The sequence below is a fragment of the Ovis aries genome, chromosome 8 (genome assembly GCF_016772045.2).
Source record: "Ovis aries strain OAR_USU_Benz2616 breed Rambouillet chromosome 8, ARS-UI_Ramb_v3.0, whole genome shotgun sequence".
Classification (NCBI taxonomy): domain Eukaryota; kingdom Metazoa; phylum Chordata; class Mammalia; order Artiodactyla; family Bovidae; genus Ovis; species Ovis aries.
The window spans coordinates 29,058,417-29,083,418 of record NC_056061.1 but is presented as its reverse complement, the minus strand read 5'-3'; the positions used below and the strand labels follow the sequence as shown (position 1 = coordinate 29,083,418).

Genomic DNA, 25,002 nt, shown 5'->3' with positions numbered 1-25,002 from the left:
AAAGACAGAATAATCTGGAGGCTAGAAGTCCAGAAGATACTGCCTAGTGGAGAAGAACACTGTATTTTTTTCCCCCTCTGTTATCTTTAGCTGCTATGCTTAACTTTCTTCCACATCATTCATCTTATCCCCTCCATTTCTCGTTGGAATGCATCAATTTCCTGGACAAGAAAAAGAGTTGTTGTTGGTAGAAATTACAGTTATACCTTTATTGTCAATTTGTAGATAAATGGTATTCATTTTAATAGAAAATGATTAGAAACCTTTAGTTTTAATAGAAAATAATTGTTAGCCAGTAAAAGCAAGGCCAGAATATAGGAACTTGGAAGAGAAAATAGCTCTGGAGGTAGTAGTCTGGGAAAGTCCAGTACAAGTAAAGAAAGGGAAGCAATGCTTGAAGGGTGAAGGGAACAAGGTACCAAAGAGTGACTGCCTGTGTGTCACTGTTTTTTCTAGTCCTCACTTCTAAGTCCTACCTTGCTCAGGTCCACGGCCTCATTGTCTATACCGCATAGTCAAAATCTCAAACCAGTGTCTGCTCATGATTACTACTTTGGCTTTTAGCTTCCTGATTGTTTACTGGTCTGCAGGGATTTTTCTACTTTCTTGTAAGCTCAAAATATGTTTAATGTATTTTAAACATTTGCAACACAACATTTGGAGTGCTATTTTACATTTTCTAGGGTAATCTGGTTAAGATTCTCGAACTTGAAGCAGAGAGGATCCACAGGAATAGGAAATTGCTGGGAAATTTTTAGATAAAATATATCTAGGTTAGTTTATATTCAATTCTTACTTTTATAAACTCAAGTAAATTATTTATTTAGCATTTTTGTCATTTAGGTAAATACAAATGTACAAATACACATATATTTACATTTTGAAGATGATACTGTCAGATCATTAGAAGAGCCAGAAACAAAAATTAAAATATCATATATATGCTACTCACTTTCTAACAAAATTTTGTTAATTTCATGATATTCTAGTAGGAAAAAGCAATACTATAGATTAAGTGCATGGAGGCTCTAAGAACAAATTAATAGTAGATTGGTAGATTAAGTTAATTAAATTGAAATTAATAATTAAACTTAAGAACTTGTTCAATCAAACATACGAATACATTTTTGTAGAGAAAAAGAATATGCAAGTTGAAATGGCTATGCTTTTTGACAGTAAAACAAAAAGTGCTAAAAGAAGAAAATCCCTTGTTGACTGAGGAATGCATTGTGGACTTCTAGTTTCTTATTTATTTATTTATTTTTGCTGCTGCTGAGTCTTCATTGCTGAACATGGGCTTTCTCTAGTTGTAGTGAGCTGGGGCTACTGCTGTTCGTTGCAGTGCAAGGGCATCTCATTGTGGTGGCTTCCCCTGTGGAGCACAGGTGCCAGGTGTGTGGGCTTCCGCAGTTGTGGCACACAGGCCCAGTAGTTGTGACTTGCGGGCCCCAGAGCACAGGCTCAGTAGTTGTGGACAAAGGGCTTAGTTGTTCCGCTGCATGTGGAGTCTCCTTGGACCAGGGATCGAACTTGTGTCCTCTGTACTGGCAGGCGAGTTCTTATCCACAGGACCACCAGGGAAGTCTCTTGGACTTTTTAGTTTTTAATTCACTATTTATTATAATGAAAATACTATAGATAGCCTTGTAATGTCCAAGAATAATCCTGGGTTATTTAGATTATCAGGCAACAACACTGTGATTCTTACTCAAGCCAATCTGTTTGTAGTAAATAAAAGATATCACTGGGAAGTTGGTACATGAACACACACACACATGCTCATGTAATTTATCATATTAATACTTCTAGGGGGCCTTCCCTGGTCGCTCAGATGGTAAAGATTCTGCCTTCAATGTGGGACACCTGGGTTCGATCCCTGGGTGGGAAAGATCCCCTGGAGGAGGTGATGGTAACCCACTCCAGTATTCTTGTCTGGAGAATCCCCATGGACAGAGGAGCCTGGGAGGCTACAGTCCATGGGGTTGCAAAGAGTCAGACACGACTGAGCAACTAAGCACACACACACACACACACACACACAATACTTCTAGGGAGAAAAAAATCCATTGACGTTCTCCATAAAAGCATGAAAGGGCACTTGACAAAATTCAACATCTTGATATAATCACAGCATGACATATAAATAGATGGAGAGTTTCTTAATATGATACCAAATATACGTATATCAGTTCAAAAGACAGAAGTGGGCTTACTGGAAACATTGTGGTATATCTGTTACAAGAATGAACAAGAGAGGGATGTCAGTTATCACTTTTTAACATTGATTACAGTACAGACTGAAATATTATAAGAACAACTAGGTGGATAGGGAAAGAGGAATCACCATATATCTTATTACAGGAGTTCTTGAAGATTAGTCATACCACTCCTTTTCAAGGTTATGTAAATAGAAAATACTTTAATATGGGAACAATAAGTAGGAAAGAGAAGTAAGCAAGCATTAGAAGATTGTTTTGTATTCTTTAAAAATAAGGGAAAGATAGACTCTGTAATCAGAGAATGCAATGGCAACCCACTCCAGTACTCTTGCCTGGAAAATCCCATGGACGGAGGAGACTGGTAGGCTGCAGTCCATGGGATCACGAAGAGTCGGACACTTACTGTGCGACTTCACTTTCACTTTTCACTTTCCTGCATTGGAGAAGGAAATGGCAACCCACTCCAGTGTTCTTGCCTGGAGAATCCCAGGGACAGCAGAGCCTGGTGGGCTGCCATCTATGGGATCACACAGAGTCGGACACGACTGAAGCGACTTGGCAGCAGCAGCAGCAGATTCTGTAATATAGAAGATCTAAGCTGAGAGAAGACCAACAAATGTGTTGAAACCTCTTTTACTAAGAATTCAGATGAAATTGGAAAAAGCTACATGCGATAAAGGGGTTTCAATTAAATCAGTTAAAATCAGTATTAGAAACACTGAAGTGTAGAATTGAAACTATAGAAAATGAAATCAGTGATGAAGGAAAACCACTTATGAAGCTCTGGCAGTGTACAGAAAGAGAATAAAGAATGAAAAGATTTTTTAAAAAAGTCAATAAGTCCTCTGGAAGAAAGAGGTCTTAAAATGTGAACTTATTAAAAAGAAGTGTTGGAAATAAGAAAATTGATCATAACAGTGAATTGAGTTTAAGTGAATATTTGTAGTTTCTGCTTGCTTATTTATTTGTAAATTTTGTTCCCCTTGGAGAGAGAGTTTATAGATCCTAAGTGATAGTGTCAATATTTGTGGCACTGCTAACTAGGAAAAAAATAATATATATATTGTCAAGTATATTAGAATTTAAGATACCCCTTCTACTTTTCAAATTGCTAGAAAAGACAAGGATAAAAGTAAAAATATTTCTTAAAGCAAAAGCTGGAAAGCAGAAGAAACAGCAGAAAAAAAGAATAAAAAGCATGGAACACAATCAGGCATGTCAGTGACAGGAAATATAAATGGGTTACGTTCTCTATTGAAAATTAAAACTTCTTCTGGTGTGGCTGAATAAGCTCCTAACCAAAAGATGTTCTTGCAGACAGCCATAATACATTCTGAACAAAATATGTAACACAACTATCTGAAGGTCCCAGAAAGATTATAGAAGGGAGACAAAACTTGGAAGAGAACCAAAATGAAGAGAATTTTCTTTTAATTTTTTTCTTTCTTTTTAAAAAATGGTTATCAGCTTTAGGGCAGATAAAGTTAGTGATGCATGTGATGACTAAAATTCTGATAGAAAACCCACACTGTTTCTGGCTAGAATAATCAGATTACAGCATTTAGGGCAAGCATTCAGTTCAGTTCAGTTCAGTCACTCAGTCGTGTCTGACTCTTTGCGACCCCATGAATTGCAGCACGCCAGGCCTCCCTGTCCGTCACCAACTCCCGGAGTTCACTCAGACTCATGTCCATTGAGTCCGTGATGCCATCCAGCCATCTCATCCTCTGTCGTCCCCTTTTCCTCCTGCTCCCCAATCCCTCCCAGCATCAGAGTCTTTTCCAATGAGTCAACTCTTCGCGTGAGGTGGCCAAAGTACTGGAGTTTCAGCTTTAGCATCATTCCCTCCAAAGAAATCCCAGGGCTGATCTCCTTCAGAATGGACTGGTTGGATCTCCTTGCAGTCCAAGGGACTCTCAAGAGTCTTCTCTAACACCACAGTTCAAAAGCATCAATGCTTCAGCACTTAGCCTTCTTCACAGTCCAACTCTCACATCCATACATGACCACAGGAAAAACCATAGCCTTGACTAGATGGACCTTAGTTGGCAAAGTAATGTCTCTGCTTTTCAATATGCTATCTAGGTTGGTCATAACTTTTCTTCCAAGGAGTAAGCGTCTTTTAATTTCATGGCTGCAGTCAAGGCTGTATATTGTCACCCTGCTTATTTAACTTATATGCAGAGGACATCATGAGAAATGCTGGGCTGGATGAAGAAACAAGCTGAAATCAAGATTACCGGGAGAAATATCAATAACCTCAGATATGCAGATGACACCACCCTTATGGCAGAAAGTGAAGAGGAACTAAAAAGCCTCTTGATGAAAGTGAAAGAGGAGAGTGAAAAAGTTGGCTTAAAGCTCAACATTCAGAGAACGAAGATCATGGCATCTGGTCCCATCACTTCATAGGAAATAGATGGGGAAACAGTGGAAACAGTGTCAGGGCAAGCATAGCTGCTGGAAAATGAAAAATGAATCCCAGGGAGAACTAGACTGAGATAGCCCCAGGTTATCAAGTTCTGCGTATAAATTCTCTGACTGGCCTCTGAACCATACAGTTGCAGAGCAAACTAGAAGCTTCCTAAGGATAGGATACTGAACTTAGATTTGAGTTTATAGTTTTAGTCCAACCAAGGTAATTTCCTGCTAAGACAAAAATATCAACGGTCTTCAGAAACAGAATCCAGAAGGTCCAGAATATCACCCAGAAGTGAAGAATGAGGAGATATTACCCATTCTCAAGAGAAAAAACCATCAGCAGATAACAACTCCAATATGCAGATATTGGAATTAGCAAACAAGGACTAAAGCAAGGACTATAACTATAATTTAGGGGGAAATGATGTAAAGAAAATATGTTTGTAATGAATGAAAGGATAAGAAATGTCAGCAGAGAAATACAAACCATAAAAAAGTACCAAATTTAAAATTTAAAACTAAAAGAACACAGTATTTTAAATAAAAATTCACTTCAAGAGTTTAATATCAGAATGGGGATAACAAAGAGCCAGAGAGAACTTAAAATTAGCCAATGTGAATAGAAAATGACAGAAGTAAAGAAACAGAGACTTAAGAATTTGTAGAGCTATAGCAAGCTTTCTAATATATTTCTAATTAGAATCGCAGAAGGCAAAGAGAGATAGTGGGTTGAAAACCTTTTGAAGAGATAATGATCGAAAATTTCCCCAACTTGGGTGAAGATGTAAATTTACAGATTCAAGAAAACCTCAGTGAAATCCAAGCAGAATAAATACAAGAAAGCACTGCTTAGACACATTGTAATCGAATTTTTAAAAGCCTAAGGTAAAGAGGAAATCTAGAAAGCAGCAGAGAAAAATGACTTTAAATACAGGGAACAATGATTAGCTCTTGATGACTTCCATTAGAAACTGTGGAGGCCGGAGACAGTGGAATGACATCTTTAAAATGCTGGGGAAGAAGTTATCAACCAAGAATTTTATATCAAATAAAAATTTCCTTCAAGAATAAAGACAAAATAAAGATATTCTGATAGCAAAGAAAGCTAAACAAATTTATTAGCATCAGATATGCAATACAAGCTATTCTAAAAGAAGTTCTAAAGGTAGAAAGGAAATGATAACAGACATTTGGATCCTCAAGAAGAAAAGAAGAGCATCAGAAGTGGTAAATATTGGAGTAAATATAAGTAACTACTTTTTATTTTTAATTTATTAAAAATAGAAATGACTGTTTTGTAAGATATTATAACATCATCTTGTGGGGTTTATAATGTATGTAGATATGATGCAGATAACAGATAGTACAAGTGGGGTGTTTAGATGGACTTATATGGATGCAAGGTTTCTACATTTTTTTGTGTGAAGTGGTATGATATTAATTCTAAGTGTGAAAAGTTAAGGATACTGGTAAGCTTGGAAATATTGCAGGTTTGATCCTCAGTTCAGTTCAGTTGCTCAGTCATGTCCAGCTCTTTGCATCTCCATGGACTGCAGCACACCAGGCCTCCCTGTCCATCACCAACTCCTGGAGTTCACTCAGACTCATGTCCATTGAGTTGGTGATGCATCCAACTATCTCATCCTCTGTTGTCCCCTTCTCCTCCTGCCTTCGATCTTTCCCAGCATCAGGGTCTTTTCCAGTGAGTCAATTCTTTGCATCAGGTGGCCAAAGTATTGGAGTTTCAGCATCAGTCCTTCCAATGAATATTCAGGACTGACTTCCTTTAGGATGGACTAGTTGGATCTCCTTGCAGTCCAAGGGACTCTCGAGAGTCTTCTCCAACACTACAATTCAAAAGCATCAATTCTTCAGTGCTCAGCTTTCTTTATAGTCCAACTGTCACATCCATACATGACTACTGGAAAAGCCATAGCCTTGACTAGATGGACCTTTGTTGGCAAAGTAATGTCTCTGCTTTTTAATATGCTGTCTAGGTTGGTCATAGTTTTTCGTCCAAGGAGTAAGCATCTTTTAATTTTATGGCTGCAGTCACCATCTGCAGTGATTTTGGAGCCCCCCCCCAAAGTGTCTGTCACTGTCATTGTTTCCCCATCTATTTGCCATGAAGTGATGGGACCAGATGCCATGATCTTCGTTTTCTGAATATTGCGCTTAAAGCCAACTTTTTCACTCTCCTCTTTCACTTTCATCAAGAGGCTTTTGAGTTCTTCTTCACTTTCTGCCATAAGGGTGGTGTCATCTGCATATCTGAGGTTATCGATATTTCTCCCAGCAATCTTGATTCCAGCTTGTGCTTCATCCGGCCCAGCATTTCTCATGATGTCCTCTGCATATAAGTTAAATAAGCAGGTGACAATATACAGCCTTGACGTACTCCTTTCCTGATCTGGAACCAGTCTGTTGTTCAATGTCTAGTTCTAACTGTTGCTTCTTGACCTGCATATAGATTTCTCAGGAGGCAGGTCAGGTGGTCTGGTATTCCATCTCTTGAAGAATTTTCCACAGTTTGTTGTGATCCACTCAGTCAAAGGCTTTGGCATAGTCAATAAAACAGAAATAGATGTTTTCCTGGAACTCTCTTGCTTTTTCGATGATCCAGCAGATGTTGGCAGTTTGATCTCTGGTTCCTCTGCCTTTTCTAAATCCAACTTGAACATCTGGAATTTCATGGTTTGGTTCTAGACCACTGCAATAAAGCGAGTACTGCAATAAAGTAAATCACATGATTTTTTTGACTTCCTAGTGCATCTGAAGATTTTTTTATACTACTGTAGTCTATAAAATGTGTAATAGCATTATGTCTAAAAAACAACATATACACCTTAATTAAAAAATATTTTATTGCCAAGAAATGCATATCATTATCTGAGCCTTTAGTGAGTTGATATCTTTTTATAATAGTAATGTAACCAAACCCAGATTTGATTGCTTGCTGCTCATAAGCCAATAATTTGAGAAGCAAGTGTCAGTAGAAAAGAATGGTGCTTTAATCATAGAAGGCAGCAATCTGGGCATAAGGTAGACTTATGTCCAGAAACCAACTCCAAAGATTCTGCTTAGCCATTACAGTTTTTAAAGGGAAAAATGGGGTCGAGGGAAGAATCTCAGTGAATCATTGAAGTAGGATGGTAGGTTCTGCATCATTCTCCATTGAGTGCAGACTGGCTGACTCTTCAGATATTATCTTGCCTTCATGATCTGCTAAAGAGGGATTGCTAAAGAGGCTGTTGGGGATAGAGAGTTAGTAATTTTGTAACTGCTTGGTTCTTCATTCTTTCTTTTTATCCAGGAAAATAATCAACAGATTTGACAAGGCATGGTACAGCATTCAAGAGAGCTTAAATCAGGAGTTAGTTTCAATTGCTTAGTAACTTCATTCCTATAATTAGACTCTTTTAATTATAGAGGGGAACAGAAATGGACAAGCAGGAAAGGGGCAAAAGAGCTGCTTTCAGTAACATAAAAGCTCACTAACTGTAGATCACCATAACAAATATAATAAGGGAAAAGTTTGAAATATTGTGAAAATTACCAAAATACGAGAGACATGAAGTGGACAAATGCTGTTGGAAATATGGTGCTGATAGACTTGCTCAACACAGGATTGCCTCAAACTTTCAATTTGGAAAAAATGCAGTATCTGCAAAGCTCAGTACAGCAAAGCAGTATAAAATGAGGTTTATATATTGTTATCCCTAGAACAACAAGAAAAATAAAATAAAGGCCAGCTGACAAAAAGGAATTTTAAAATATATTCAAATAATTTTTAAAAAGGCAAGAAAAGAACAGATGAAGAAAAAGCAGAAGAGACAAAAAGAAAACAATAATTTAATCATAGCCCTAAATATTAAATGCTAAATGATCTTGAGAAAGAAGAATGGAGCTGGAGGAATCAACCTTCCTGACTTCAAACTATATTACAAAGCTTCAGTCATTAAGACAATATGATACTGGCGCAAAAACAGAAATATAGACCAATGGAAAAGGTAGAAAGCTTGGAGATAAATCCATGCACCTGTGGGTACTTTATCTTTGACAAAGGAGGCAAAAATACACAATAGAGAAAAGACAGTCTCTCAATAAGCGGTGCTGAGAAAATTGGTCATGTACGTGTAAAAGAATGAAATTAGAACACTTCCTAACGCTGTACATAAAAGTAAAGTCAAAACGGATTAAAGACCTAAATGTAAGGCCAGAAACTATAAAACTCTTAGAAGAAAGCATAGGCAGAACACTGACATAAATCACAGCAAGATCCTTTATGACCCACATCCTAGAGTAATGGAAATTAAAAAAAAATAAACAAACAGGGTCTAATTAAACTTAAGAGATTTTGCACAATGAAGGAAAGTAAGCAAGGTAAAAAGACAGTCCTCAGAATGGGAAAAAATAATAGCAAATGAAACAACTGATAAAGGGTTGATCTCCAAAATATACAAGCATCTCATGCAGCTCAATAACAGAAAAACAACACAATCAAAAAATAGGTGGGAGACCTAAACAGACGTTTCTCCAAAGAAGACATACAGATAGCTAATAAACACATGAAAAGATGCTCAACATTGCTCATTATCAGAGAGATACAAATCAAAGCTATAATGAGGTATCATCTCATACCGGTCAGAATGGCCATTATCAAAAAATCTACAAAGAATAAGTGCTGGAGAGGGTGTGGAGGAAAGGGACTGGCTTGTATTGTTAGTGGGAATGCAAATTGAAAGTGCCAGTATGGAGATTCCCAAAAAAACTAGGAATAAAACTACTGTATGACCCAGCAGTCCTACTGCTGAGCATATACCGTGAGAAAACCATAATTGAAAAAGACACAAGTACCCCAAGGTTGATTGCAGCACTGTTAACGATAGCTAGGACATGGACTCAGTCTAGATGTCCACTGACAGATGAATGAATGAAGAAGTTGTGGTGCATGTACACAGTAGAATATTACTTAGCTGTAAAAAGGAATGCATTTGAGTCAGTTCAAATCAGGTGGATGAACCCACAGCCTATCATACAGAGTGAAGTAAGTCAGAAAGAAAGACAAATATTGTATATTAATGTATAGATATAGAATCTAGAAAGATAGTACTGATAATCCTACTTGCAGGGCAGTAAAGGAAATGCAGACATAAAGAACAGATTTTTGAACACAGTAGGGAAGGAGAGGGTGAGATGATTTGAGAGAGTAGCATTGAAACATATACATTATCATTTGTAAAATAGATAGCTAGTGGGAATTTGCCATATGTCACAGGAGACCCAAAGCCAGTGCTTTGTGACAACCTCAGTTCAGTTCAGTCGCTCAGTTGTGTCCAACTCTGTGACCCCATGGACTGCAGCATGCGAGGCTTCCTTGTCCATCACCAACTCCTGGAGCTTAGTCAAACTCATGTCCATTGATTCAGTGATGCCATCCAACCATCTCATCCTCTGTCGTCCCCTTCTCCTCCTGCCTTCTATCTTCCCCAGCATCAGGGTCTTTTCAAATGAGTCAGTTCTTTGCATCAGGTGGCCAAAGTACTGGAGTTTCAGCTTTAGCATCATTCCTTTCAATGAATGTTTAGGACTGATTTCCTTCAGAATGGACTGGTTGGATCTCCTTGCAGTCCAAGGGACTCTCAAGAGTCTTCTCCAACGCCACAGTTCAAAAGCATCAATTCTTCAGTGCTTAGCCTTCTTTATGGTCCAACTTTCACATCCATACACAACTACTGGGCTTCTCAGGTGGTACTAGTGGTAAAGAACCCACCTGCCAACGCATGAGACATAAGAGATGTGGGTTTGATTCCACGTCTGAGACGCAGGTTCAATCCCTGGGTCAGGAAGATCCTCTGGAGGAGGGCACGGCAACACACTCCACTATTCTTGCCTTGAGAATCCCATGGCCAGAGGAGCCTGGTGGGCTACAGTCCATAGGGTCAGACAGAGTCTGAAGAGACCTAGCACTCACACACAATTCAGACTTCAAAGACAACCTTTAGGGCCAAAGTGAAAGCTGTTGGCTGAGCCTCAGCCTGTCACAGTTAATAATGAAATAGATAGTTGTAAAAGTTAACCAAAGAGTCGAGGTCTCTGCCACTAGTTTTTGCCTGCCTGCTTTGGGGTTGTCTTTGTGTACAGGGATTCCCCAAAGTACCTAAGGTTTTTTTTCTCATTGAAGACTCCAGTCATGATATTTCCATTCATTGATTCTGTGTGTAAAATGAAACTCTGGTGTGAAAAACTACTTCATTGATGTTTGACCTACTGAAAGTAAATATATAAGTGTATGGATGGTAGTATTTTTGTAATCAAGGTTTTATGTAACATTTTGTTGTTTCTCTTTTGTTGTTGTTGTTGTTTTTTTAAAGGATCCTGTGGAGCTTTTTCCTTGGACCCCTGTTATCACTATTATAGAAAATTGCAGCATTTAAAATGTCATAGGATATCTAAAATGGGGCTGGCAGTTATTATTTGAATAAAAAGATGGATTCAGTTTATAGGACTATTCACAGAATTGATGGATAAGATTTCATCTTCCTGACTTCTCTAAAGTAGTTTTCATTCAAAATATTAGCCAAGGATACATGTGGTAAATTATCATCAACAACAATAAATGTGTAGATGACCCTAAATTTTTTTCAGATTTTTAAATCTGTGTTGCTAAACACATTATTGACACTAACAGTGAGAAGGAATGAGCACGTAACAACATAGATAAATTTTAGAAAGCTTAGAATGGGTTAAAACAGCAGCAGCAGCAGTATACAAAGGAATAGATACTCTATAATTTCTTTTTTATGGAGTTTTATATAAGGTTTTTTGGAGAAGGAAATGGCAACCCACTCCAGTACTCTTGCCTGGAGAATCCCATGGAGGGAGGAGCCTGGTAGGGTACAGTCCATGGGGTTGCAAAGAGTTGGACACGACTGAGCGACTTCACTCACTTTTTATATAAGGTTTTAGAAATGGCAACCCATTCCAGTACTCTTGCCTGGAAAATTCCATGGACTGAAAGGCTCCTCAGAGCCTGGTAGGCTACAGTCCATGGGGTCACAAAGAGTCGGACATGACTGAGCAACTTCACTTTACTTTTACTTTGAAGACTTTAGTATATAAAATCAAGTGATATTAGATATATCACCGTCAAGTGATATTAGACTGTTTCAGGTATAGTATAAGAACTTACCATAGTATATACCCATTTTTCTTCTTCCAACCTTTGTGCCATTGTTTCCATACACTTTACTTCCATGTTATAAATCCCACAATATATTGCTATCATTTTAGCTTTAAATTATTGTCTTTTAAAAAGATTTAGATAATAATTTTTAAAAGGCTCATATTTGTCCAGAGTTGCCATTTCTGGTGCTCTTTACTCCTTTATGTGTTCGAGGGTTCCATCCAATATTATTTGTCCCTGAGGACTTCTTTAAATGATTCCTTATAGTTTTGGTGTTTTGGGAATGAATGCTTTCAGTCTTTGTATGTCACAAAAAGTCCCTACTTAAGAAGATATTTTTATACAGGGTAGAATCATATGTTGACGGTTTTGTTTCTTTTCTTTTGACCTTTAAAAATGTTGCTCCACTGTGTTCTGGCTTGTGTTGTTTCAAGTGAGAAGTTACTATCATTCTAATCCTTCTGTATGTAATGCATCTCTTTTTTCTCTCTGTGCTTCCTTTGGCTATTTTCTATTGCTATGATCTAAAGCTCACTAATATTTTCTTCTACAGTATCTAATCTGCTGTTATTCCCATCCAGCATATTTTTTGTCTCACATATTATAGTTTCCATCTTGAAAAATTCTTCTTTGGTTTAAAAAAAATATTTTCCATGTCTTTATTTGATATGCTTGCTCTTCCAGCTGCTTGAACACATAGAATATAGCAAAACTGTTTTAATGCTCTTTTCTTCTAAATTTATTATCTGTGTCATTCCTTGGTCTGTTTCTGTTGACTGATTTTTTTTCTTTTTGTTCTGGGCCATATTTTCCAGTTTTCCTGCATGCCCGGTATTTTTTTTTTTATTATTAGATGTCAAACAATATGAATTTTACTTGATTGGATATTGGATATTTTTATATCCCTATATACATTCTTGAGCTCTATTCTCTTTCTTACAAACAATTTGATTCTTTTAGCTATTGCTTTTAAATTTTGTATGGCAGGACTAGAGCATATTTTGTCTAGGACTAATTTTTCTTGCTATTGAGATAAATCCCTTCTCAATATTCTGCTCCGTACCCTGTAAATTTAGAAGTTTTCTAGTCTGTCTGGTAGAGACAGGCACTATTCCTAGCCATGTGTGAGCGTCAGGGATGGTTTCCTTGAGTACTTTTGAATGATTCTTCTCTTGGCTTTAGGTAGCTTCCTCACACATATATGCTGATCAGTACTCACCTGGGGACTCAGCTGGGACCCTCAGCAGGTCTTAAGCACTTTTTCACTGAGCAGCTCTCTTTTCTCTGGTACACTGACTGCCCTGTGAACTCTAGCTACTTTTTCTTCCCTAGAGTCTCACCCATCTCCTCAGTTGGGGAATCTGAGCCAGGCTTTGCTTGGGTTCCCCTTCCTTGTACATAAATGCTTAAGTTTCCTATTTTCCAGGCACAAAGTGCATAAGTTTCCTATTCTCAGAGAGAACTGTCCCTTTTTTTCTGGTGTCCGGTGTTTATACAAAGCTGTGCTGACCAGGACTAGCATTATGGAATGGCACTGTTGAAGTCTGCCCGCAATAGTGTATTCAAGGAAAGTTTGTTAGAAAATGTAGATTTGGGCAGTAGATTGTATAGAAAAGAAAGTCATGTCATGAGCTGGGCTCACTCTTCTGCCTGGGATACCCTTCCTTTCTCTCTGCTTGGTGGCCCCCTGATTATTTTTCCAAGGTACTCTAGTCCCGTTGTTACCTGCAAAGCTGCCTTTGAACCCAGATGAGATGAATAGTTCTCATTCTTTATGTTATGTTTATACCTTGTATCCTTTTATACCTTGTATCATGGTTATGTCTGTCAGCTGCAACAAGTCCAACAGGTCACACTGTGGTTCTGAAAAATCTAGCAGTTTTAACCTCATTAAAGATCTTCCTCTGAAATTTCAAGATATACCAGTTACTAGCTGGAAATCACGGAGAAGGCAATGGCAACCCTCTCCAGTACTCTTGCCTGGAAAATCCCATGGACAGAGGAGCCTGGTAGGATGCAGTCTATGGGGTCACTAAGAGTCAGGGACGACTGAGCGACTTCACTTTCGCTTTTCACTTTCATGCATTGGAGGAGGAAATGGCAACCCACTCCAGTGTTCTTGCCTGCAGAACCCCAGGGACAGGGGAGCCTGGTGGGCTGCTGTCTATGGGGTTGCACAGAGTCGGACACGACTGAAGTGACTTAGCAGCAGCAGCAGCTGGAAATCAGCAAATTATTTTAAAAAATCTGAGTGTCAGTTTCTTTGTCTGTAAAATGGAGGTAGAAATATTTGCTGTGTAGGATTATTAAGATTATCGTTTGTGTGAAATGTCTAGCAAATTGCCTGACTCCTGCTAGGTATTCTGTAGATGCTAGTTCCTTCTTTTATTTATTTTTTGTCCTCAGCAGTCATTTCAGTGCAAATAATAGGAATACATGAATGTATGTTGAATTGATTATAAAATTGTAATATGCCATCAGATGGACATATTTAATTCACTATAATATCTGCACATATGGTATAATATTATTTGAACTCCAGTTAGACTTTTTAAAAGAAGCCGAGTAGCTCTTCCTGCTTACATGGCCTAAAGATGCCATTTTGTTTTAATCTACACTAAAACAGGCATCTCCTGGAAGGGTAAACCAGATTGGTTCCATAGAGTCATATAAGTATTTTATGTTAATTTTTAGGAAAACTCCTTTTAATTACCTATCATAAGTTTTTCTTACTCAAAACCCCTATTTCTTATATATATAGATGTTATTCATCCTGGTCGTTTTGACACTGGATTTTAAGGAAAAGATCTACATGTCTGTGGGCATCTCCAAAGTATTTATGTAGATCCTTGTAATTACTTTAAAAGTCCTCTTTGCATGTATTTCATCTGTAAGTATTATTACAGTTATTCACTGTGGAGAATGTAGAGGTCCTTATACCATTCTCAAAAAATGAATGTCCCATGATTCCAGTACTCTGTCTTGTAAGACCAAGTGCTCATTTAGCTCTGGTTAGTGATCATTTAAAAATTGTAGGCAAGAACTTCTGTTGAATTTTAAAATGCTCTTTAGTAAATAATGACAAATGTTGATTTAAATGTATTATAAAATCTTTATGTCTAAGAAAAATAATATTAAACAACTAAATATTTAAAATTCTGGTAGCTAAATAACATTTCAAGAGATGTATCTATTGTATTGATAATTAGCATAATATTTGAATTGCAAAAAACTCTTCAGTTTAACAAGTACAGTCCTTTTTCACTTAAGTGTCCTATAAAAACCTAAAGGTTTTCAAGCCAAATGAATTCTGTTTAGAATTTTGTTTAGAAAATACTTCCCAGATCATGAAGTTTGAATTATATATCCTTTTAAAGGCTGATTTTTTTAAAGTTAAACCTTTAAACTTTAATCTCAAGATTTAAAGGCATTATTATTGTACTTTAATTTAGCTCAGTGGAAATCTTTTAATCAAGAATATTACAAGTGGGCCTTTACATTTCTCATTGCCATTAACCTCCTGAATGGTGCATCCCTATTAAACTACATCTTGCATGAATGCATGCTAAGTTGCTTCAGTTGTGTCCGGACACTTTGTGACCCCAGGACTGTGGACTGTGGCCTGCCAGGGTCCTCTGTCCATGGAATTCTCCAGGCAAGAATACTGGAGTGGGTTGCCTTGCCCTCCTCCAGAAACTACATCTTAGGGTGTACCCTATATGTCCATTCAAAAAGATTTCGTGAGTAAGACCAAAAGCCAAAAAGTACTTAACATAGATAAACTTTCATTAGTGTAATATTTTGATTTTAATTCTGTAACATTTCATTTTTTTAATATTCACTAGTGTTGTATATGTTTTTTCCCTAATAAATTTTTGAAGAGCTTATTAAGTCATAACTGACATACAATAAATGGCATGTTTTTAAAGGATACAATTATAATACAATATTACAATAATAATATAATAATTGAGGACTTTCCTGGTGGCTCAGACGGTAAAGCGTCTGTCTACAATGTGGGAGACCTGGGTTTGAGCCTTGAGTTGGGAAGATCCTCTGGAGAAGGAAATGGTAATCCACTCCAGTACTCTTGCCTGGAAAATCCCGTGGACGGAGGAGCCTGGTAGGCTACAGTCTCTGGGGTCGCAAAGAGTTGGACACTGCTGAGCGACTTCACTTTCACTTTCAATACAATAATAGTGACATAGGTATACATTTGTGAAATCACCACCATAATCAATATAGTTAACATTTCCATCACATCCCCAATGTTCCTCCTTCCTTTTTTCATCTCTCCCTGCCATCGCTGTCCCAATCTGTCCCTTCTCGAGAAAACTGATTTGCTTTGTATTGCTATAGATGAGTCAGCTTTCTGTAGAGTTTTTATACATGGGATCACACATTCTGGTACTCTTTTTTTACTTCCTTTACTCGGTATACTTATTTTAAGATCCATCTATTTTTTGGTATGCATAAATGGTTTGTCTTTTTTATTGCTGAGTACTGTTTCACTATGCAAACGTGCCACAATTTGTCCATTCACCTAGTGATGGCCATCTGGATTCCTTCCAGTTTTTGGCTGTTTCAGATAAAGCTACAGTTTCTAGCTGTTATGATAGAGCTGCTGTAAACATTGTGTGTGTTTAAAAATTATTTCATTTTTGATTTTTACTACTTACTGGCAATCATGACCGTTGACTCTTTATCATATAGCAATATTTTTATGCACATTCCCTAGCAATTTTATAATTAGGGAAGACTATGAAAACATTTTATTTTAAACCCATTTCCTACATTTTACCCATTTTACTCATTTGAGGTATTGATTATAGGAAAAAAAGATCTCATTTTGAATTTTGAGATCCTCACAGTCTGGCTAGCATTATCTTACTTTTTGTAATATCACTATATAAAAATTTTAAATGTAGCTGAATTTAAAGCCTATAGTCCTTAATTAACCAAAGAGCTTATGCAAATACTTTCTTCGCTATAATGATGTTATGATGAATATTTTTCTAAAGAGAATAAACGTTTTCTAATGACCATATTTTATTTCCAGGAATAAGTGCTGCAGTTGAAATCTTAGTTATCAGATTTTCTTTAAACAAGAAAATATAGAAAGGAGCCCATAATGCAATACTTAAAAAGGAAAATTGAGACATTAACTTGTAATTTTTATCATTTGGAAGACTTTACTGTTATTTTTATACTTTTTTATTTTTTAAATCTTATTACTTTATAGAGTTGACTTTTAAAAGGAGTGCTTTATTTAGTTTGGCTGTGCCATGCAGCTTGTGGGATCTTAGTTCCCCTACCAGGGATTGAACTTGGGCCCTCGGCAGTGAGAGCATAGAGTCTTAACCACTGGACTGCCAGGGAATTTTGTAAAAGGAATGTTTAATATGCAATAAAATTTCAACCTTCTGAAAAAATATTCCAAGTCTTCATTTTTAACAAAAACTATGCTAAGCTTAAAATTTGTTTCCTCATTCCTACTTACTGGCCCTTAATAGTGTGTGTTTATGTGTGTGTATGTGTGTATGAGCATATACCGTGGCACATATATAAAGCACCATTCTAAGATAGCAAAAACTACCTGTTGATGATATAGAACTTTGTTAAATTTAGAGTCTATTAAGAATGGAGTTTTAATCTTTAGGTAGTTCCTTTTTTCCTTCGATTTTGGCTGTGCTGGGTCTTTATTGTAGTGCACAGGCTTTTCTGTGGTTGCAGCACGTGGGCTCAGAGCTATGGTATGCAGGTTCTCTAGTTGTGGCACGCAGGCTCAGTTGCCCTGTGGTATGTGGAATCTTAGTTCCCTGACCAGGGATTGAACCTGCATACCCGCATTGGAAGGCAGATTCTTAACCATTGTACCACTAAGGAAGTCGTTAGGTAGTTTCTTTTAAAGCAGAGTGTCCCTGATGTTATTTACTTTCATGGCGAATATATAACTTTGACACAAATACATACACAGTTCCATCTATTGGTGTGTGTTCTTAAAAGGCACTGTATTACACAGTTTTCTGTACTGAGACCTTTTACTATGGGTGAGGTAAGGGGGATATAATTTGTTTCCTGATAGAATCTAGGTGTTCAAATACTAATAATTTTAAATAGATCATCTTTTTACATTGAGTTATTGATGTAGGATAATTTGTGATATCATCCAGATTTTTTGCTTGCATTTTATTATAGTTTAAAGCTAATTTGGTCGAAGATCTTTTGATGTTCTTTCTATGATTGTTAATTTTTTATTTTATTATTAAGAACATAATAAATTTTGTATAGTACCAGAATAGAGACGAATTTTGGTTATGTTTATTCTCCTTCACTTCTTTATCTTTTTCATCAGTAGAAAGCTTTATTTGCTAGGCTAAAATATAACCTAACATTATGATTTAGGCCAAGTGAAAAGCTAATACTAATTTTTTCTTTCAGATCTCTATAAAAATGGACTCCAAAGAGCTAATTTTGTCCCATTCATAGCTGTCCTGAAGGTAAGAAAAATCACTTACTTGTCTTTAGTAACTAATATCATATTGATTGGTAATCAAGGACTTTTACGGGATCACTATAGTCTTGTATTCAAGTAGAATTTATTTTGATATTTATAGTAATAATTAAAGATACTAAAGAAGAAAGAAATCTTTTTTATATAGTATTCATCAATTTGTATGCAGGAAAAATTGCAAAATATGGTATAAATTATTGTCTAGCTGAAACATTTGATAGTTTGCATTTTATGAATTTTAATTTGAGGTTTGCTCATATGTATTATAGTGGAATGTTTGAACTTATACATTGGTTTCTGAAAAAATATTTAATGTTTCTTGTTTCCTTCTGGTTAATGGCCATTAACATGTTTTCCCAGCTATTAAAGTTGCTATTTTAGAGTAGCATTATTACAAAAATATTCTAATATATTTAAATGTGATTGCCATCAAGTTATCATGAAATTATGTCAAGTTGAGGCACATAGTTTAAATATTTGTGTGTATCATCACTGCAAAGAGTTTAAAATAGTCTTCATTACAATATGATTAAGAATAAAGTAGCCACCTTTTTCACTGTTAATTTAAATAATGTTTAATGTAATTATTTAATAATCATTCTACCAATATTTATTGGGAACCTACTATGTGCAAAGTACTACATTAGGTATAATGGATAATATAATCATTAAGTAAGTTGTGTTTCTTGCAAGTCATTTATAATCTAGTTGGGTATATACTATGTACCCAAATACCTCTAACACAAAGCAGAATGTGATAAGTATCAGAAAGAAGCACATATGCCCAAATATAATTCCTGTAATTCTCAGGCACATTTTTCACTGTCCATAAAAGCATATCCAAAGAAAGGATAGAACTGTATTTTTTTTTAAGGACATAAAACTCAAAAATTCTTACCAAGAAGGAGGAGTAAAAACATTTATCTTCAAATATTTTGAAGATGTAGTCAGACAATCTTTTTGAAATATGCTTCAATGGGAGCTATTGTTAGTGCAATTGTTAGTGCCAAACTTTATTCCCTGTGCTATCCAAACATCTGTTTCCTTGACCAGTTTTAGGCTCCCAGAGGATTTTATTTTTTCTGAGATACTTATAGATGTAGGAAAAAGTACTTTTTGAAGATTTATGCTGTTAATAATTTTTCCCCTTTATATTCTTATTTTATATTTGAGGAGAAGGTAGATTTGCAGTATTTTCTCCACCTAGAAATCTAAAGTAATGTGGTGTATGTAGATACCAAAACATAAACAGGGAAGCTAAGAAAAATAGATGCTAAAAATAGTTTCTTCATGAAGCATAAAACACACAAAGTATAAAGAGAAGACTCACAGAATGTAACAAATTAAAAGGTTCTCAGACATCTTTGTAGCTGTACATTTTTTAAAACCCCAAACCTTAGTTTTTGTGATATTTTAACATATCATTGCTAATAGGCAACAAAAATTGGCCAGGTTGAATTTAATTCCTTCCTACCCTTAATTTTTTTTTTCTTTTTGTTATTTGGAAACTCAGAGCCATATTTTTCCATAGATACAAAAATATAAATGGCATAACTGTAAAAACAAAGAAAAAAGAAAGCAATGATGGGAATGTCTTTCTCTCCCATGTTTAGAAGATTTGTTAAGTAAATTATAGTATAGTCACATGAGGGGATATAGTATAGTTATTTAGAATGACATTTTCAAAAATAGTGTGATAATGTAGAATAATGCTCAAGGATAATATGAGTGGAAAAATACAATGTAAGTATATCTATTAGTCTTCTTGGAAATAATATACATACATAGAAAATACTGAAAATAAATATCCCGAAATGTAAACAGAACTTTTTTTCTGAATGATAAGATTGTAGATGATTAAAATTATCTGTTTTAGACCTTTCAAAGATTTCTGGAATGATATTTAATTATTTTTATAATAAAAACTTTTTAGTATATTTTTACCCACCCTTCCTAGAAAATCAGCAGACCTGAATAAGACTACCCATATTCAAAACTGAGAAATATAGCAGAAGGTAAAATGAACTGAACATGGGTTCCATGCAGAGACTATTAAAAAAATGAAATGGCAGCAATAAGACGGAAGTATCAGGAATAGATGGGGAGAGGTAGGCATGAACTAAACAAGTAAAAAAACATGAAAACTTGCTTTAGAAGAATTATCCCAGGAAATGGGAGATTTTTTTCAGTTAAAACTTTGCTATATTTTAAAAGAAACTAAAGTTATGGTACCAATGAAATAAGAAACCAGAGATGAAAAACTGTAAGATTAGATGAAAAATAAGCTGGCAGAGCTAAGAAAAGACTGAAGGCAGACCCATTAAAAAGTGAAAAGCATCTTACTAAAAGTAAGTCAATGAATCAACACTACTGAAAATAAAACCAGTGATAAAGAGATCGGACTTATGAAAAGAAATCACACAAAATGAAGCCAAAATAGTCAGAAATTAAAAACTATTACAGAGAAGGTGTTAGTATGGAAACTTAGACAACGGATCAAATATTCACATAATTTGTATTTCTAAAAAAGAAAACATAAAGATAAAATAGAATAATGTGCTGTTCTGGTGTAAAACTAAAAGGATAGAGAATCCTACAATAATATAGAAGAAGAACCAATGGGAAAAAAAATCAAGCTGGACTGAGACTTTTTCACCTAAAGTTGGTTCTGGAATAGTGTAGAATAGTTTGCACTAAATTGAAAAAGAATAGATGTGCCCTCTTGTCAACTGCACTGTTATGAAAATCCAAGCCCAAAATGTGTATTTTTGGATATATGGTAATTCAAAAATTGCAATTCTCATGAAGCTTCCTGAACAAACTAAGATTTTTCCTTACCAGTAAAAAATAATAACTTATTAATGGAGATATTATGGTAAGAATATATTGGTGGTGGTCACTGAATTTGATTAATTAGTGTCTTGGGTATTGTCTACAATCAGACAATAAAGTTGTTTTTTTTTCATTTCATGTGTGAACTTCTGTAATTAAGTTAACTACAGAATGCAGAGTATAAAAAAGAGACCTCAGCCCACACTAGCAGTTTGAGTAGAGGACATGGCACATGTCAGGAGTATTTCCAAAGAGCAGGTTATGAAAAATTAGTTACCAGACAAAGCACAAAAGGGCATTCAACATAGAGGAAAAAGCATATGGGAAAAGCATGAAAATTACATAGATTAAAAATGTTGTGCTTAATACTTAGCTCATTGAATTTTCATAGAATAGTAACTACTGTTCTTCTGTTTACTTGACGTTTGGGATTTTATTTAAAACTCAGATTTCCTTTGCCCAAAATAAAAGCAGAGTATGTTTTGTATTGTATGTAAGTATATTAAAAAAAACATTTTGGCAGTTAACATTTCCTTATTTATATAAAAGAATGGTTAATATTATGATTATTGTGCCTCCTTGAAACTTCATGTCACTTAATATTTGATTTTGATGATTTATTCTTGAAGAATCTTTGTCGTGATTTTAATAAAACCTAGGCAATTCTTTTTAAGTACGTGAACATATAGTTGTGAAAGCATTTTTCGGTATCTACATAGCACCAATTTATAAAATTAAATACATCTGTCTCAGTCTCTGCACTGCAGTATTTTAGAGTAGACTGATAATCTATACCAGGGGTTAATAAACTACAGACAGTGGTCAAATCTCGCTGTGCCTGTTTTGGTAAATAAAGTTTTATTGAAAAGCTTAATGCGCATTTCTTTATATGTTATCTATTTCTATTTTCCAACTGTGGTTGCAGAGTTGTGTAATTGTGGCAGAGAAGTATGGTCTTTAAAGCCTGAAATGTTTACTCTCTGGCTCTTTAAAGAATTTTTTACCCCTAATCTATGCAATATACAAAGGACAGAGAGACAAACAACTGTTAAAAATAACACTAAATAGCACTTGTTTTCTATAAACTTGTTTTATATGGTGGAAAACGTGTGTCAGCATAGATTCATTAGTAGGTCTTGGAGAAGGTGACATTTTGAGAACTTGCTGGATAAACAGTTGACTGAAGGGAGAATGCTTGATGAACTAAAGGCAAGAGAGTGGTCCAGCTTTAGCCTCAAATAATTTGGTAACCTGAGAAATATCAGCTTTGTTAGAATGTCTTCTGTTGTATACATTTAAAAAGAATAATGTCTTACTTTAAACATAATCTCACTGCATTGCATGCATTATTTGAAACTACTGAGGTTAAAAGAAAACAGGGACCAATTGATATTTTGGTCCTAAGAAAGTTTCTTGCGTTAATTTCATCTAGACTATTATTGGCCTCCTTGATAAATGGATTGCCTGGCAAACACTGCTCTTCCCATTTGGTCAAATCTTGCACTCTATCATATTTTGGAGGATGTTTTCTGTTTGGGTTAAAAAAAATCTCTCTGTTCACTCCATCACTTACACCCACATCAACCATTTTGTTTGATTCATTCTGTACTGAGTCCTGAAAAAGATAAATGCTATCATAGTTTTTAGAGTTAAAAAAAATCTCCATGTGAATTTCATTAACTTTCTTTTTATGATTTGCTTATTTCATTTAACAGTATGGACAAATCTAAAATAATTCCCTTTGGGAGATATTCTTATGGAATATAAAAATGTAGTGTTTTTGCCACAGGGTGACAGATTCTATTGTCAATAATATAGCACTTTAACTCTCATTGATAGTAACATTTTAGAAAACTATTTCTTAAGTTTTTTATTTCTGTTTAAAATTAAGTGAGTTAGATGATTAATAGATTATTGAAATGATAACTGTAAGTTGATCAAAAATAACCAGCAAGGTATCCAACAGTATAATTTTCTCTTTGATGAGTGTCAGATGAAGAAATTAGAAAAAAACAAGATACTAACATTAACACTTATAAATGTGAATTTTCCCTTTCCTGATGAAGAGTTGCCCCTTTGGAAAACATCATAATCTGCTTTAGTTTAACATTTGTTGAGTTGAAATATGCAGTACATAAAAATACTTTGTAATCTAAGGTAGTAATAGTTTTGTTATTATTACGATTTTTATAATATTTGTTTAATGTTCAAGCAACGACTTCATTTCTTCTACTTGGTTGTTAATGTTTCTAAGCGGTTTTGCATTCTTTATTTGAAACTTAAAATAAATTTAGCTATGTACAAGCATTTGTGGTTTTGTTTCCTGAGGAATTTTTTCTGAGGGATTTTATACCTACTGTGAACTCTTTGAGGCTATTACCATGGTGTGATCTCTAGTTATAAACTAGCAAAATTGTGTATAACCCTTATATAAAGTGCTTCAGTGTTCAGCCTTTGTTCAGCCACCTGCATTAGGATTTGTAGACTTGCTAAGTGTATGTTTGCATTTTTTTCCTGCCACAATTTTCATTTCATTGGTGAAATTGATTTGTCAGTTTGTTCATTACCACTTTCAATACTGGAGCTTTCACAGGGCTAAATAATCAGAATCAGCCTTTGAGGTCAGTGTCAGCCCCACTGACCTCTACTGTGTTGTCACCTGAGTCAGCCTAGCAAGGATTAACCCTTTGTTAGTGTGATAATGTCTTTACTTATGAGTTGGCTTTTTAATGCTTAATATGGAAAGAAACAAAAAACAACAAAAGTAGTAAACTGAACTCCAAAAGTGAAAAGAATTTTGGCTTTCCCTTACAAATCAATGAAGTATTCATTTGAATTTTAGTATTTAATATTTTAAGATATAAAACTTACTATTTGACTTGTAAAATATTCCTATAATTACCAAGTTTGAGGCAAATAAAGTATGTAAATTACCTGAGATATTTTTATAAACCTATTTTATATATATTTGAGGAAAAGTATTTTTTAAAAATTGGCTTCAGTATAAGCACTAAGCTTTACATGTAGTAGTGTTTTGTGCTGTGTCCATGAAATTAATAAGTATCTAGAATAAAAATTGTTGTTATAGGACTTAAAATGTAATTCTTGTCCATCTTCATACCAGAATGTATACCTTCTATTAGTCTGAGCCTACCTATGTAAACGTAACTTGGGGTGTATGCCTTTTAAAATATTATTTCCCATAAATGTCTTATATAAAATGAGAATAATGATTTCCCATGAAATATTTAAATATATATTTGTATCTGTATAATTATGTATAAAATATATATAACTACATATTTATATCAAGCTGGAATATAGCAAGCTATTGCTTATATGTAAAACACGTACTGTTTAGGTCTTGAATTCTCTTCTCAGAATAATAAATAGTTATTTTTGGTTAAATTACAAGAAATCAATTCTTTGATGACGAAAATGGTTTAAGGGAAGTGTGTCTTAAATATGAATTAGTTGTTTCTTTGACTCATGAGACAAATTAGTTTAATTACATGTGGCAATTTTCTTGGCTAGTGATGTAATGTGAAATAAAATTCTCCCTTTCCCCTCCCTGAAAACTCAAGCCAATTAATAGAACTTTTAAGCTCTTTGTCATAGGCCACCATGGAGGTCTGCAGAGAAGAACTTTAATCCAATAAACATTTCATTTAGATCATGAAAAGAAAGCCTGAGGAGAAGCTCCTGTAAGAGAGGGTGTTACTATGATTCCAACCATGAAGAGATGTGAGGAATTTGCCAAATTAACCAAGAGGTCCTCATATTTAACGCATAAATGTGTCAAAACTAACAGAATAATTATTTAATTTGCT

The 25,002-nt window shown here is 35.1% G+C and overlaps 1 protein-coding gene across 3 annotated transcripts in view; it reads left to right on the top strand.

Annotated features, from left to right (window-relative positions):
• The window catches only part of AFG1L (AFG1 like ATPase), a 198,457-nt gene that overhangs the window by 75,085 nt on the left and 98,370 nt on the right, over positions 1-25,002 (top strand). For all 3 annotated transcript variants that reach the window (XR_009601520.1, XM_015097361.4, XM_060419217.1), the window contains one exon: positions 18,268-18,326. Coding sequence is in view for 2 of the 3 variants with exons in the window: in XM_015097361.4 (XP_014952847.3) it covers positions 18,268-18,326 (59 nt within the window). In the remaining variant the exon portion in view is untranslated. The remainder of the gene's footprint in view (positions 1-18,267; positions 18,327-25,002) is intronic.